Source organism: Oratosquilla oratoria, chromosome 24, assembly GCF_046742065.1.
Source record: "Oratosquilla oratoria isolate Oo_2021 chromosome 24, ASM4674206v1, whole genome shotgun sequence".
Classification (NCBI taxonomy): domain Eukaryota; kingdom Metazoa; phylum Arthropoda; class Malacostraca; order Stomatopoda; family Squillidae; genus Oratosquilla; species Oratosquilla oratoria.
The window spans coordinates 10,871,800-10,886,799 of record NC_134800.1 but is presented as its reverse complement, the minus strand read 5'-3'; the positions used below and the strand labels follow the sequence as shown (position 1 = coordinate 10,886,799).

Sequence of the window (15,000 nt, the reverse complement as noted above, 5' to 3'; positions counted from 1 at the left end):
TTGCAAGCAGATATTTGGGGTGGCTGATCTTAACAAGCTTAACCTAACCTAACCCAACCTACCCTTAACCAAATAATCATCAGTATTAGGACGATGTATATTTACAAGCTCATTTCTGGGGTTGCTACTCTTTACAAGCTAATGTGTGGGTTATTTTTACATGAGTATTCTAGGGTTGCTGATCTTTATAACATACCAAAATATTCCCCATAGCAGTGCAAGGGGCCTCTATGGAGGAGCCTTCAGTCCTGATCATCTGTCCTATTATATAACAAAGGCACCACCAAAAGATGAAAAAAACAACAACATAGTACTCGGACATCAATAATAGTCTGCCGCCTGCACCTTACAGCTCATCAATACAAACATGCATACTAAGATTAAAGGACAGTCACTCTAGAAATGATTATTGAGCTCCATACTCCACCAACCACCCCTAAAAAGATGTCCTTCCCACAACAAACAAGAGATGTACCAGTGTGGATGCATTCAGTACTAACTTATGGTTCTGGGCACAAACAGATTGCTGTAGATGCGGATCGCTTCATCCTACACTACCCGACTCAACCTTACCCAAACAACAACACACTATCTCTTCCCCTGAGTTACTTGCAGTTACCTGGGAATTGTGAATCTCCTGCAACAGATCTAGGACATCAGATTCATCTGATGTGTGTTTTAGACAATTTCTAATGTAATTTACTATGTCAAAATTTTGCACTCATGCAACATTGATCAGAATCATTGTATTAATAATAATTTTTGAATTCAGACATATAGACAAATATGATCCATGAAAAATGTATAATGCGATCAGATATTCTGTTGTCTCAGTCTTGAGGTTGCTACTGTTTTAAGCACTGCAGACCCTGTCTATTTTTAGGCCAGAAGATGGGCGAGTGCAGCAGGGGAAGGCTTGAAAACATTAGAAGGGCCAGATGACACACAAGTGGACATAACAAAGAAGGCGAAAATGAGCAAATCCATGAAGGCCTATCTCGAAAGGGCTCAAGTCTATGGTAAGTGCTCTATAACATGGTTGTTTGACAATGAGAAACTGATTACATAGTTGTGAATTAACCACTTCAGTATGACTCAAATTCTCGTGTGCAGCATTGGCCGCCATATGTAATTTGTATCACACTACTCACATTATAGAATATAAAGTCACTGTTGTATTACTCGTTCTCTTTTACTCCGAGTAATAATAAACACAGAAAACGTGATCAAACCACTTCACAGAATCTGGGGGTAACTCACATACAACTACAAAAAATATATATAATCAAGATGCCGATGCCGGCATCCTCATGTACCCATTCATGCTTCATGACACCTGGTGTCATCATACAGAAGTGGTTAAATACCATAGGTACTGCAGGTCTGAAATATAAAGAAATGATTGTGTATTTCACAACTGTTATAAAAACTTATTTTTATTGGAAATGTACAATTAATTTTGATAAAGTAAAACCATTTTAATGTTAACAAAAGTTGATGCTTAAAGAATCTTTCATCCAAAGATATTCCAAGCATGAACTTATACATGTTGATGTTGCTAATATGTGTAGCTCTTTTTTTGCTAGAAATATTGGAGATTCACACTTTTGGTTTCATAAAAGAAGAAAATCATTGACCAGATCCCACTAGACAAGGATTGGATCCCATAATTTTCATGCTGTTGCCTGTATCCACTTGTTCCCAAGTGCATTACTTACTAATCTTCCAAACATATAAATTTTCCCTTTTGCAGATGCTTTCATTAATGAACAAATATCAGAATTTGAAATTGGCCAAAGACACTTGGCCAACATGATGGGAGAAGACCCTGAAACTTTCACACAAGAAGACATTGACGTAAGTTAAAAGTTGGAGGCCGTTCACTTTGGAACATTTATGGCAGTTGGTGTAGTAATTTTGGGTATGGGTTAGGTAGGGGTTGTTTATGTGTAAATGATATTTTGACGCAGCATGAAGGGATATCTCCTCATCTTCTCTTTTTCTGCATGAGGGGACAGAGGGAGGGATCGGCGATGAAGTGAAGCAGCCTTCCAATGGATGTACTGTGTTGTGCTATATTGCTTCTGACCCAGGGCAGTGGGCAGGATACAGGGATGACCCATCATCCACAAGAAGCTAAGATGAGAGGGGGAAAGGGTGGTGGATGGGAGTGGAATGGGTGGGAGTAGGTATGTGCCTTTGATTTGGCTACCTCTCTTATAAGGGGGGAAAAACTTGATATATAGATAGGTGTAAAAATTTACTTGTATGCTATTTTATGTAGATATCACGAGGTATTAACATTGTTTATATTTCCCTTTTTATTAAGAAATACTTAGATGTAAAAAAGAAGATATGTAGTTGTTTATATATTGTCTATATGAAAGTTGGTGGTATACAAGGTGTACTTATAATGGAATGATGACTAATCTGCTTCCAGAATGCTATTATGTACTTGTTTCCATCGGGTCTGTTTGAGCCAAAGGCCAGGCCTATGATGAAGCATCCATTTGAGGTGTTTCCCAAACGGAAAGCTGCAGAGTTTGATGAATCTGGAAGGCCATTTCATACTCTTTTCTATACTGGCAGACCTACTTATTATCAAGTGTTACATGTAAGTAGTTTTTGGTATTAGAAGGCACTATATATTGCATGATTTTTTTTTTTTTTTTTTTTTTTTTTTTTTTTCTTAAGTTGTTTTTAGGTGAAGTAGATTTTTTTTATTATTCTTTTGTTGTAGAGTGTACTACAAAGCTTTGCAATCTTTGTTCTTGTAACTTTTTTCTTGTTTATTTATTTATTTATTTATTTTTTTATTATTTTTTTTTTTTTTCAAAAATCAAATTAGTTAGGTGTTGCCTCAATTTTCACTAAGTGGAAACTTCACAGCCCCACAGTGGCTGGTGATGGTCCTCGGGTCTAGCCATGGATCTTTCTGGAAAGAAACTTTGGACTGGTGTCTGTGTTGTATTAGCGTGAGACTGTGATGCCAAAACTATTATACCAAAGATGTAAAAAGCATTAAAGCATAGTTATTGTTGATACTGTTATTACTACTGCTATTGTTTTTATTGTTATGGGAGAGGACAGAAGAGGTGAATGGAGAGGGGTTGTGTATGGATGATGCTGTGATGCATGAGGGGGAGTGGGTGAGGGAATGGGGGGTGAGGAAGTATGTATGAGAAAAAGTTTTGACGCAGCCCGAAGGGATTTCTCCCCGTCTTCTTTTCTGCATGGTGGGATGGAGAGGGGGGGGGGGGTGCCGAATTTATGAAGCGGCCTTGCTGTGGATGTGCTGTGTCTTGCGACACTGCTTCTAACCCAGGGAGGTGGACCGGATGCAGGGATGACCCGTCATCCGGAAGGTGCCGAGATGTGAGGGAGGGTGGAGGGGAGTGGAATATATAGGAAATGGAATGGGTAGGAATGTTTTCTATGCGTTTTTCTTTTTTGGCTACCCCCCGTGTAAGGGGGAAGAAGCCTTTGGTATATGTATGTACAATTCTAATCCATTTACTAATCATCATTCAGAGGATAAGTACATCATCTTCGTTACTGAAGAATTATCATAAGCAAAAGTTATATCACAAGATGAAAGTGGTAGGGAGGAGCAGTTACCAGTTATCAGCTCCCCATGTATGTGTGAAAAAGTGTAAGAAAGGCAGTTGAAGTTGATAAAGATCTTGGGTCTAGTTCTGAGACCAATTATCTGCTCCGTAGGGTTGCATCTCCTAATTGATTTGAGGTTGACAGGTTTTAACCCCTTCACTCCGGGCCAAAATCTCGCGGGCAGCATTAGCTGCCAGACGTGCAATGTTACGTCATAATACTCACATCATAAAAAATAAAGTTACCGCTGTATTGCTTGTTCTCTTTCACCCATGAATTTTGATAACCATAGAAAATATGATGAAGCCAGTTTACAGAGTATGGGGTTCATGCAGGTACAACTACAATATATATAATCAAGACGCCGACATCGGCATCCTCGCGTACCCACTTGCTCTTCATGACGCCTACGTAGGCGTCATCGTATCGAAGGAGTTAAAAATGGGAAGATGTTCATCTTGCAGGAATATGCCATGCAGGTACCCATCAGTGGTCCTTCTAGAGTAGTGTTTCCCAAACTTCTTTCAGGCGACCCCAATATGATCCTCATGATATGACCGCGACCTCACTAATCTATTGTAAGGTTATAAAAGACAAAATGAACATCATCGAATTTTATTATAGCAATGTGAATTTAAAAATTTACCATACAAGATATCTTGGCAACCCAACTTGGGGTAGCAACCCCAGGGTTAGGAAAGGGTGCACTAGAGTTTTATTTCTAAGAGGTTTCAACTTTTATCAAATGATAAGTAATATTGAATTGCTTATCCTATTGACTGAGAGTATGGTTTATCTCAATTGAACAAAATCATGTTTCAGCCAACAGAATAGAGATGTGAGAAATGGCATAAAACATTAATCAGTAAAAACAATCATTCCATTGTCCCAGGTCTCTCTTGCAGGAGATCCACAGCTCCCAAGTAACCAGTAATGGCCACCAGATAAGCCCATAGATTGCTTAGGGAAGAAATATTATGTTGTTTTCCGGAAAGATTTTGTGTGAATCAGTAGAATGATTTGCTCAGTGCCCTCTGTGTGAGGGCAGCATCTAGGGCAGTTTGATTCTGTGACCAGCCCTATTCTGTGATTGCACTATATTAGAAAAAAAATAGGCAGTCATAAATGAGGCTTTAACCTGATAATAGCACAATAGGGTTTTGTCGGTCATACTCATGGTGCACAATTGTTCGGGGTTTGAAAATAAGTTCTCAAAAGAAAGTTTTACTCTTATAAAATGAAAGATTGCATGGAATTGTATAGGAAACCCAAATATTAGTTAATTATTTGCCTTCAATCAAGCATGGTGGCATAGTGAAGTTGCACATTTTGTTACTTCAATATAGTGTGTGGTGGGTAGTGGTCATGCATGGGTGAGCAACAAGGAATTTTTTCTTCTACTTTTTCACACTTTTTTCCTCACCACTGCTGTTTCAATTGTCCATTGTTTCTTTCTTTTTCATGTGAATGTTTTTAGTGTAAGTTATCTTACATCTTAGTGTTAGTTATCTTTTACATTTTAATGTAAGTTGTCTTATGTCTTACTGTAAGTTATCTTACATCTTAGTGTAAGTTATCTTTTACATTTTAATGTAAGTTGTCTTACGTCTTAGTGTAAGTTATTTTACATCTTACACCACAAGAAGTAGAGGGTTGTGAGTCATGCAGAGGTAACTGACCAGCCCCTTCTCTGATGTCTGGGGAGGACAAAGGATGTGTGGGTTGGTAGGTGTAATATATGGACTTGTTTATCCTGATTTGCCAAATTTCATTTTAAGACATGGGAACAAAATATAAACCTCCATGTTTAAGAAAAGCCTACACATTAGATGATGTATGTCGCAGTTACACACTGTTCATCATGTGATGTTTGTCAGTTTCTGTCTTAAGAATGGCCTGGAACAAAGGTCATCATTAGAGCAACAGTGCTGCATCTTAGATAGCCATTTCTCCCAAATAAGCACATGCAGAAAATAAAGTCAGACACAATTTCCCTTCAGTACCAAATACAGAAAGCTACTTGGCTTATATGTGGAGGATGTATACAAGATATCAAAATATCATTTGAAATCTCTAGGACCAGAGACGTTATTGGCACTGCAATATTCAATTTCTCCAGAACACACTCAATAGCACTAATGTGTAGAAGACCTAACATAATTCCCTTTTACAAACTAAACCTCCAGTTACCTGAGTCATACTATGATTTGTGATTAATTGAAAAGTTTATATTTCATTTCCAAAAATCGTTGGTGTGTTTCAGGACTTGACATCAAAAATGAAGGAATTAGATCGTTACGCTGATCAAGTCATTCGACGTGGTCATAAATACAAAGATATCAAATCTCAGTTAGTATCATTGATCATTTGTTCCTAAAACCATGTTGCCATTTTATGTTGTTATTGCTTATATGACTTATGTTGGATTATATAGAAAATTTAAATGAAAATAATACTAATATATTCCTTCAAACTTGCAGAAAGCTTAGCAGTTCCGTTTGGATGTCCAAGGAAGAGATAATTAAACTTTTGGTACAAGATATTAAAGATAAACATGTAAGTAAATTCACAGGTTCTGGAAAACTTTTCTTCTTTTGTGTTATGTAATTATAATTGGCTATTGCGAGTACTGCACTTAGTAATGTGTTATCCTTTTAGTATGATTATTTGATCACATCTTTGAATCGTCTCATGGAACATCCGTATGCCAATCAAGCTGAAGATTTCCTCATGAGATTCAGAGTTCCTAAGACGGCCAGTGTCACTTTGTTAGATATTCCAAAGGTAAGAGCATCATTTTCCTTCTGAAGTTCAAATATTTTTACTTATATTGGATGTAGGCTTATGGTATAGTGTGTATACATAGTCTTCAGTATAGTAATGCTATATATATATATATATTTTTTCCTGTTTAGTTGAACTACACGGCAGAAGGGACTCCTTACATGACTGCCAATGGAAGACGAAAAACATCCAAATCAGAAGTTACAGTTTATGGAAGAGGTTCAGGAAAGATTACTATCAATGGACAAAATGTGCTTTATTTTGAACGTCCACAGGATAGGGAACAGGTGAGTCTATCAGTTTCAATGTATAAGAGTAACTTCATGAATATTTTAAAGATTTGACATTGTTCTTCATTTTAGTTGTTAATGAAAAATTATACCAAATGTTTCTAACCTAATTAATTGAATTCTGTTCGGGTGTGACCTCTAGCTCCAGAACATCTGACAACAGGCTTTGGGATCCCAAAAGATAGATAGATAGATAGATATATATGTATGCATGTATATTATATATATATATATATATATATATATATATAGTGCTAGCAATGCTGTATATTAAACAGTGAGAATGTTTTACAATTATTTTGGATGGTAGCCCATGACTAGACCCCCGTTGGAAGAGAGCCCTAGAAATTTGGTCCATACTTTCAATATTTTTTATGACCTTCAGCACATATATCAAAGATCTGACAGTAGAAATCAAGAAGAAAATAATCTACTAAAACAGTTAGTGAGAGAGTTTGGGAAGATGTCATGAGAGTGTCATTGTATCAACATGGGTGAAGGAGTGTTAGTTGTGAGATCCGTTTGTTGATGTATTTTTACACGGAAGGTTTGTGGAGTACTGGGAGTATGTTATTGTAGATGTTTGACTAGAATTCTGCTGGAGTTGTTTTCATGTCAGTTTAGTGATGATATGGTTTGATTAGGTTTAACATCACAAACTCTCCCCTACTGGAATGCTAGGACAGTGCCCCTCACAGAGGGCTTTGTAGCATGGAGTTTAATGAACCATGTCCTTGGTTCAGCTTCGCTGGCGGCAGGATTCGAACCACCATCCCCTAGACCTTCACCGCAAGTAACAACGCCCTAACCCGCTTAGCCAGTGAGCTTTCTTTAGTGGGATGAATAAAAGCTAAACTGGCTGTTTAGGCCATTCATTGTGTAGTTTAGATTTTATTTAAAATTGGGCTGGTCAGAGAATGCCTTCATATCTTAAGGAAATTGTCTGGTAACAACCAGAAATTTTAATTAAAAGCTTCACCCTCTCAAGGGATTCTTCTATCTTTCCTGCAGGTGGTGTTTCCTTTACAGTTCACTGGCTTACTTGATGAAGTTGATGTTGAGGCTAAGGTTTGGGATGGGGGCCAGTCAGGGCAGTCAGGAGCTGTGCGCATTGCTCTTGCCTTAGCACTGCGCTCTTTTGTTGACAAGGAAATGATCGAAAATATGAGAATAGGTAAGTTTTCCAATATACATACTTGTACACATACCAATGACCCTTTCTCTCTTGTAAAGTAGTTTTTTTTTTTTTTTTTTTTTTTTACCAAGGCTTTTTCCCCCTTCCAAGGGAGGTAGCCACAAAAAGAAAGGCATAAAAACACTCCCACCCATTTCATCCCTAAAAACACTCCACACCCCTCCCACCCTTCCTCTCATCTGAGCACCTCCTGGATGACGGGTCATCCCTGAACCCTGCCCACCGCCCTGGGTCAGAAGCAGTGTCGCAAGACACAGTACATCCACAGCAAGGCCGCTTCATTTAATCGGCGACCCCCCCTCTCCGTCCCCCCTTGCATATAAGGAGAGGACGGGGAGAAATCCCTTCGGGCTGCGTCAAAATTTACTCACACATACTACCCCACCCCCCACCCCCCCGCCTATTCCTCCTCATGTCGTCACAACATCATCCATATACAACCATTCTCCACTCACCTCTGTTTTCCGTCCTCTCCCTTCCTTCCTCAACAGACATTCCCCTCTTCCCCAAAGCCCCCTTCACCCCATCCATCCACCTCATCCTAGGACGTCCCCTCATGTTCACTCCCTCCACATCTGCCTTCCATACCTCTTTTACTAGTCTTTCGTCACTCATTCTTTCCATGTGTCCAAACCATCCTAATATTCTTTCATCAACCCTCTCTCCCAAATCCTTTTTCACCCCTGTTCTCCTCCTCACCTCCTCATTTCTCACTCTATCTAGCCTAGTAACCCCCACCATACTTCTCAGACACCTCATCTCAAACACATTCAAACTCCTTCTCTCTTCTTCTCTTATGTTCCACGTTTCTGCCCCATACAGTGCTGTTGGCACAATCACTCCTTCATACAGTCTCCTCTTCGCATCCATTCCCAAATGTCTATTTCTCATTACACTCTTTAAACCACCAAGGCATTTACTCGCTTCTCTCAATCTACATTCAGTAGTGGCTGAATTAAAACATACACCCAATTCACACACATTGAAATACGTTGAAGTTCCACTCCATCTCAGTACCTCGTTAATGAAGGATGATCCCTGTCTGTACCACACTGCTCAGATTGCAGGACCCAATAGCCAGCATTTGTTCACCAACACTGCTTCATTACATAGGGACACTCCCTCTTTCCTCATTCATGCGATGCAATTTACAAAGCAGTGTAGAAGATCAACTTTTTTGGCTGTTTTATCATTTCATTTACTGAACCTACTGAACCAGTAGCCTTGGCCTTCAGAGGAGGGATTAAGGGAGTGAGTGATGGAGTTTGGAAAGGTATGCATTAGAGAAAGTTGAAGGTATACTGTATGTGGATAAAAGGAAGGTGATGAGATGTACAAGGGGAGAGGATGACAGTGAGTTGGAAGTAAGTCTTAAAGGAGAGAGGCTGGAGGAAGTGGATAGCTTTAGGTATTTGGGGTCACATGTGGCAGGAAAGGGAGGAGTGGAGGTAGAGGTAAATTGTAGATTGAGAGAAGCAAGTGAATACTTTGCAGGATTAAAAAGTGTTATCAGAAATAGACAACTGGGAATGGATGCAGTGGTAGTGGTTAGAGATGACCCTTTATCCACAAGATCCTAGAATGGGAGGGGCAGCAAATTGCTTTTGGATGAACATATGCTTTGGTACAACCGCCCTCTTAAAATGGGAAAAGACCATTTGATGTGTACATTATGTCATTTTATGAAACTTATATCCAGAAAATGACGTCTCAACTAATATAGTTATCTGACAAAGTATCAGGGTACTTGATGAATAATTGCAACCAATGGAAAGGGTCTGCTTGTAGTGGTGCTACAATTTGGATAACAGAAGGAATCATTTCCGTGCTGACCATTTTCAAAACCTATCGTCACCCTCAAATCCATCTGGAGGTGCACCTCTAAAAGGATTCACACATCTCCAGGCCTGACCCAAGATCTTTTTCTGTCAATTTTAGCTGTATTTCTTTCACCTTTTCATATACGGAGATTTGAACCTGACAATTGGTGACTGCTCCATACTCCTACTGCTTTCAGCAGTTGACATAAAAACATTCTAGCTCAAATACAACACAGATAACAATCCAAAGTTTCTTTCTAGAGACACAGGAGGGCCCATTACCAGCCACTGTCAGTGAAACTTGAGGCAGCAACTATTATTATTATTATTTATTTATTTTATATATATATATGTATATATATATATATAATGTAATAAGGGAGACAGGGGTAGCAATGGGTACATGCCTTTTGACTTTGTAAGAGGGATATAGGTAACTAGAATTATTATTATCATGGTTGTGTATGGATGATGCTGTGATGCATGGAAGGGAGTGGGTAGAGAATGGGGGGTAAAGAAGTATGTATGAATGATATTTTAATGCAGCCCGAAGGGGTTTCTCCCTGTCTTCTCTTTTCTGCATAAGGGGACAGGGATGGGAGGGTTGCTGATTTAATGAAGCAGCCTTGCTGTGGATGTGCTGTGTCTTGCTGCATTGCTTCTGACCCAAGGCAGTGGACAAGATGCAGGGATGACCCATCATCCAGAAGAAGCCAAGAAGAGAGGGAGGGAAGTGGGTGAATGGGAATGGAGTATATGGGGATGAAATGGGTGGTAGTGGATTTATGCCTTTGACTTTGGCTACCACCTTTGTAAGAGTGAAAAAGCCATTGGTATATGTATGTATTATTATTATTAGATGATGAAACATTTGTAGAAAAAAAATGCAACATTGAACTTAATATCATCCCATGTCTTTTCATATGACTTAATTTACTGACTCCTTGCAACTCTTTTAAGCTGGGCTTCTGACTCCAGATCGACGAAGGCACGAAAGGAAAAAGCCTGGTCAGAAAGGAGCAAGGGCAAAGTTTACATGGAAGAAAAGATAAAGAGTAGTCAAACTGGTCAAGTTCTCACAGGTTTATTGTGGTTTTCTATGGAAAATGAATTAGAAATGTAAATAAAAGTTACAGATGTATACAGTGGTTTTATTAGTGAAATACCATCACATTCACATGTAGTAATAGTCGTTTAGGTTTGGAAAGATAGTTATTTCCCTGCTATTCATGGTCTGTGGTCTACAAATCATGTTAATTCATGCACACTCTACATGAGTTCAAATCTAAATATGATAATTGGAAATCAAGGATCTAGAGTTGGAAGTCTACGTGAATTTGAGGCTAAGTATGATAAAAAAAATTGAGAGTAGGAGACAAAACCCAACAAGTGTTGCTCCTTTCCTGTATTAGGTAAATGCACTCTCCCTTTCTCTTTGCTCTTTCTCTTTTCTTTCACCTCTTTCCTCTTTTTTTCTCTCTTTATTCCATAAAAAGACAATAGGCAGCTGCTCCCCTCCTGTTAGCCAATGACAGATGCAGACACATTCAGACAGTGTACATGTTTTAATATTCATGGATAGATCTTTGAGTGCTGATGGAGAGATGATAATGGAAGAGATGGCAGTAAGAGGAAGATAGGCAGAGTATTTTAGGGAGTTTCTACATGTAAAAGAAGATAGGGAGGGTAAATGCTAAGAAAATGACAGTGATGAATGAGGAACATGGAGAAATAAGAAAAGATGAGGTGAAAGTTACTGAAATGGTGAGAGCAGGTAAGACACCTGGGTTAGATGGGTGTTATGCAGTGTCTGAACAAGGGAGGTACAGTGATGGTGGACTGGCTGGTGACGTTGTTTAATGTTTGTCCATAACAGGGTAGAGCTGGAGGAGTGCCTGTATAGTTCTGCTTAACAAGGGAAAATGGGACAAGTGTGAGTGTAGTAGTTTCAGAGGGATCAGATTGTTGAGTGTAGTTGGAAAGGCATATGGGAGGGTTTTGATAGAGAGGAAGAGAGAGAATAATTGGTGAGGAACAGTGTGGGTTTAGGACAACTAGGGGTTGCATGGCTCAGATTTTTATGGTAAGGCGATATGTGAGAAAGCTTTAGGAAAAGATAAGGATATACAGTTACAACATTCAGATCAATAAATTGGGATAGGCTACATTGAGAGAAAAGATCTCTTGATTAGGGATAGGAGTGTTTTAAAAGGTCATGAAAACAAAAAAAGACAGTATGTCTAAAGGATGTGAAGAAATTATTTCCCATACACAAGATTTTTAGATAAAACTTGATGCGGAGAGATACAAAGACAGGTCACAGGAGCATAGCTCCCTTCCCGTATATTACAACTAGGTAAATATATATAAATATTTGGAATAGCAAAAGTGATAACCCAAACTGGAATAATACATGAATTCAAATCTCAATATGAACATTGGGAAGTAATTATGTAGACCAAATTGGAACCATACTTAAAGTTAGGTATGATAGATTGGGGAGAAGTTGGGACATGATGAGTAGCGCTCTTTCCTATATAGTACATTTAGATAAATACAAAAATTTTGGTAAGACTGGCATTACTGATTATTGCTTATGTTTTCTTCCTTTTTCATTATTATAATTATTAATGATTGTTGTCTAAATTTTCACTAATGAAAGACAGTCCCACAGAAGCTGGCAGCCCTCAATTCCTCCCATGACTCTTTGGGAAGAAATGAGCACTAAGGACCCTTATGTGATCAGACCAAGACTATTCTTTATCATTCATAAGTCAAATATTATTTAAAACAAATCCAGAGTCTGGAGGAAAAACTTGTTATAATATTACATTATATGTATTTAGACTATCTGTTGAGAGGGAAAATATAGACTTTTGTTTGTGGTATGCCTTTATTATTTGACCCACATTATTTCAGTGCAAAAGAAAAACATGAACTTGTTTTTATTTTCAGAACTGATTAATGATGATGCAATTCATATCCATGATTCACACATGAAACAAATGCACTTTATTTATCTCTTGCATTATCAATAGCTATGACATACCAATTGACTGCCCACATGTGGTCAGGCTCATATGAAACAGACTACACAGAAGTAGGAGAAGCCCATCACAACCACATCCCAGATGAGGAGGGAGCAAGGCAGCGCTGATTCCGTGTTGATGTGAGGGATCTGCTAGCAGAGAGCAGTGGACGTCCTCTCCCCAAAATCTACAAGGAGTATGTTTCCAGCAACATTACTGAAGAGACTGATTTCACCATGCTTCCTAGCTTCCAGTCAGTGAAGGCCCCCATGCATAGAGGAAGGAAAGAGCAACTACCCCCTCTTCCACAGATCCTGGCTGATGTCGCTCTTTCAGACAACTGATCACTGACTACAAAGTGGCAACCCTTCCCTCTTCACCAAGCCGACCAGGTCATCATCTTTCCTACCCAAGACAACCTGTGTCTTTTTCCTAGATCTACGACTATCTTCGTGGACGGCACTTTATAAGAATCCCCCCCCCCCGATCTGCAACCAGCTCTTCATCATACAGGGGTACTACAGGGACCGCATGACTTCTCGTCTACTGTCTCCTTCAGGACAAGAAGGGAGCTACCTACTACAGGACCCTGGAGGTTGTCTGGCAAAAGATGGCAGAGATGGAACTCGTCTTTGCCTCCCAGAGGATCATGACTGACTTTGAGGCTGCGCTGATCTCCCAACTTGGCATTACCTTCCACACAACTACTCTGAAGGACTGCTACTTCCACCACTGCCAGGCCCTTTGGAGGAATGTGCAGCCCCTGGGCCTCAATGTCCCCTACAAGGAGAATCCAGAAGTAGGTAAGATCATCAGGATATTGGTGGGACTTGCCTTCCTCCCATAGCGTGCAGAGGATAGATCAGCACTGTAGGCTTTCCTGGACTACTACTCCAGCACCTGGGTATCCGGGGACTTCCCCCTTCCACTGTGGAGTCCGTCCGGACTAACAACCATATACAAGGACGGCACAGCAGGTTAAACAGACACATTAGCAAGAACCACCAGAACATCTTTGACCTTGTATACAGCCTCCAACAGGAGCAGGCAGAGACAGAGCTCATGCTAATCAGAGCTTGTCTTGGTGCCAATCCTGTCCCACAGAAGTACAAGGATCTGAATTCTCGGATCGACCGTCTGCCCAGCAAGTTCCAGGAGGAGGGCCAGCTCAGTGCTGAAGAATCTTTCCATAATATCCGTCACGTCGTACACCGATTTTAAGCTGTTATTTTATATATGTTAGTTATAAATTGTCCATTTCTTTTTTGTCATTTTTCACATTTCTGTATAGACACGTAAATATTTGTGACTATGAAATAAAATATACAAGTTTCTTGCATCAGTAAATCAATATTATGTAGGGCCTAAATAGCTTTGTTTTAATTACCTTGAAATAAACTGTAGTCGCAGTCAAACACCTAGTCTGTGCTGAACTCTCCATGTAATATCCCATTTCCATAAAACATAAAACACAACTTTTAAAATAAGCCTAATTTATACTGTTCAAAGCTTGGAAACTATACTGTAAACTGTATCAGCACAATAAACAGAAAGTAATAGTAACAATAACAGGAAAGTTGTAACTCATTGTATTTAACGCATAAATACATAGAATATTGAAATGTTGAGGTTAGGCATTCAGGCCAGGTCTTGGGTGTTGGGTGGCAACTGATAAATCCAGCTGCCTCGGCCCACAAATTGAAGTAACTCACTTGAAATCAACACTAGTACACTATCAGGGAGTGAATTTCCTAGGTGCTAGGGCTACCTAGGGTTTAAGATAACAATAACAATCACTATTTATGGGAATGGAATTCATATAAAAAATATCAATCGCTATTATGTGAAGTCGCTCGTTTGACACCTCGAAAAACCGGATCGCTCAAGCTATTTTGAGACGACAACCAGACAGACATCCCAGTCCAAACTGTATCGCTTAAAAAATTCCACCACTGAAAATATGCAGAAGAAATAATGGAAAGAAGATAGTACAAAATAAAAAGAGTATAACGGGTTAAGAAAACCATAAATAAAGATCAACATCCCTACACTAAGGTGACCTATCAACCACAACTTCCAGTCTAACTGTACCAAGTCCACGTCGAGCTTCAACTGCCAGCGGTCTTACCACATCAACAATGTCACTATCTAGGGGCATATATGTACATTTCTCAGTCCTTGTACATAGTAATCCATACTTAAAGCTGGGTAAATGTACAAACTGCAACAAAGATCACACGCATCGTCCTCGAACTGTACAGTATACGAATTAA

The 15,000-nt window shown here is 39.3% G+C and overlaps 1 protein-coding gene across 2 annotated transcripts in view; it reads left to right on the top strand.

Moving 5' to 3' along the window:
* Positions 1–10,839, top strand: part of LOC143038446 (small ribosomal subunit protein uS9m-like) — a 12,158-nt gene extending 1,319 nt beyond the window's left edge. The window contains exons 2-10 of one of the 2 annotated variants that reach the window (XM_076207649.1): positions 884–1,019; positions 1,754–1,857; positions 2,441–2,614; positions 5,873–5,958; positions 6,090–6,165; positions 6,268–6,393; positions 6,525–6,680; positions 7,695–7,857; positions 10,659–10,839. In XM_076207649.1, coding sequence (XP_076063764.1) covers positions 884–1,019; positions 1,754–1,857; positions 2,441–2,614; positions 5,873–5,958; positions 6,090–6,165; positions 6,268–6,393; positions 6,525–6,680; positions 7,695–7,857; positions 10,659–10,750 — 1,113 coding nt within the window. In that variant the 3' untranslated portion in view covers positions 10,751–10,839. The remainder of the gene's footprint in view (positions 1–883; positions 1,020–1,753; positions 1,858–2,440; positions 2,615–5,872; positions 5,959–6,089; positions 6,166–6,267; positions 6,394–6,524; positions 6,681–7,694; positions 7,858–10,658) is intronic. The other variant, XM_076207650.1, reaches the window with a different exon arrangement.
* Positions 10,840–15,000: the final 4,161 nt, after the last annotated feature.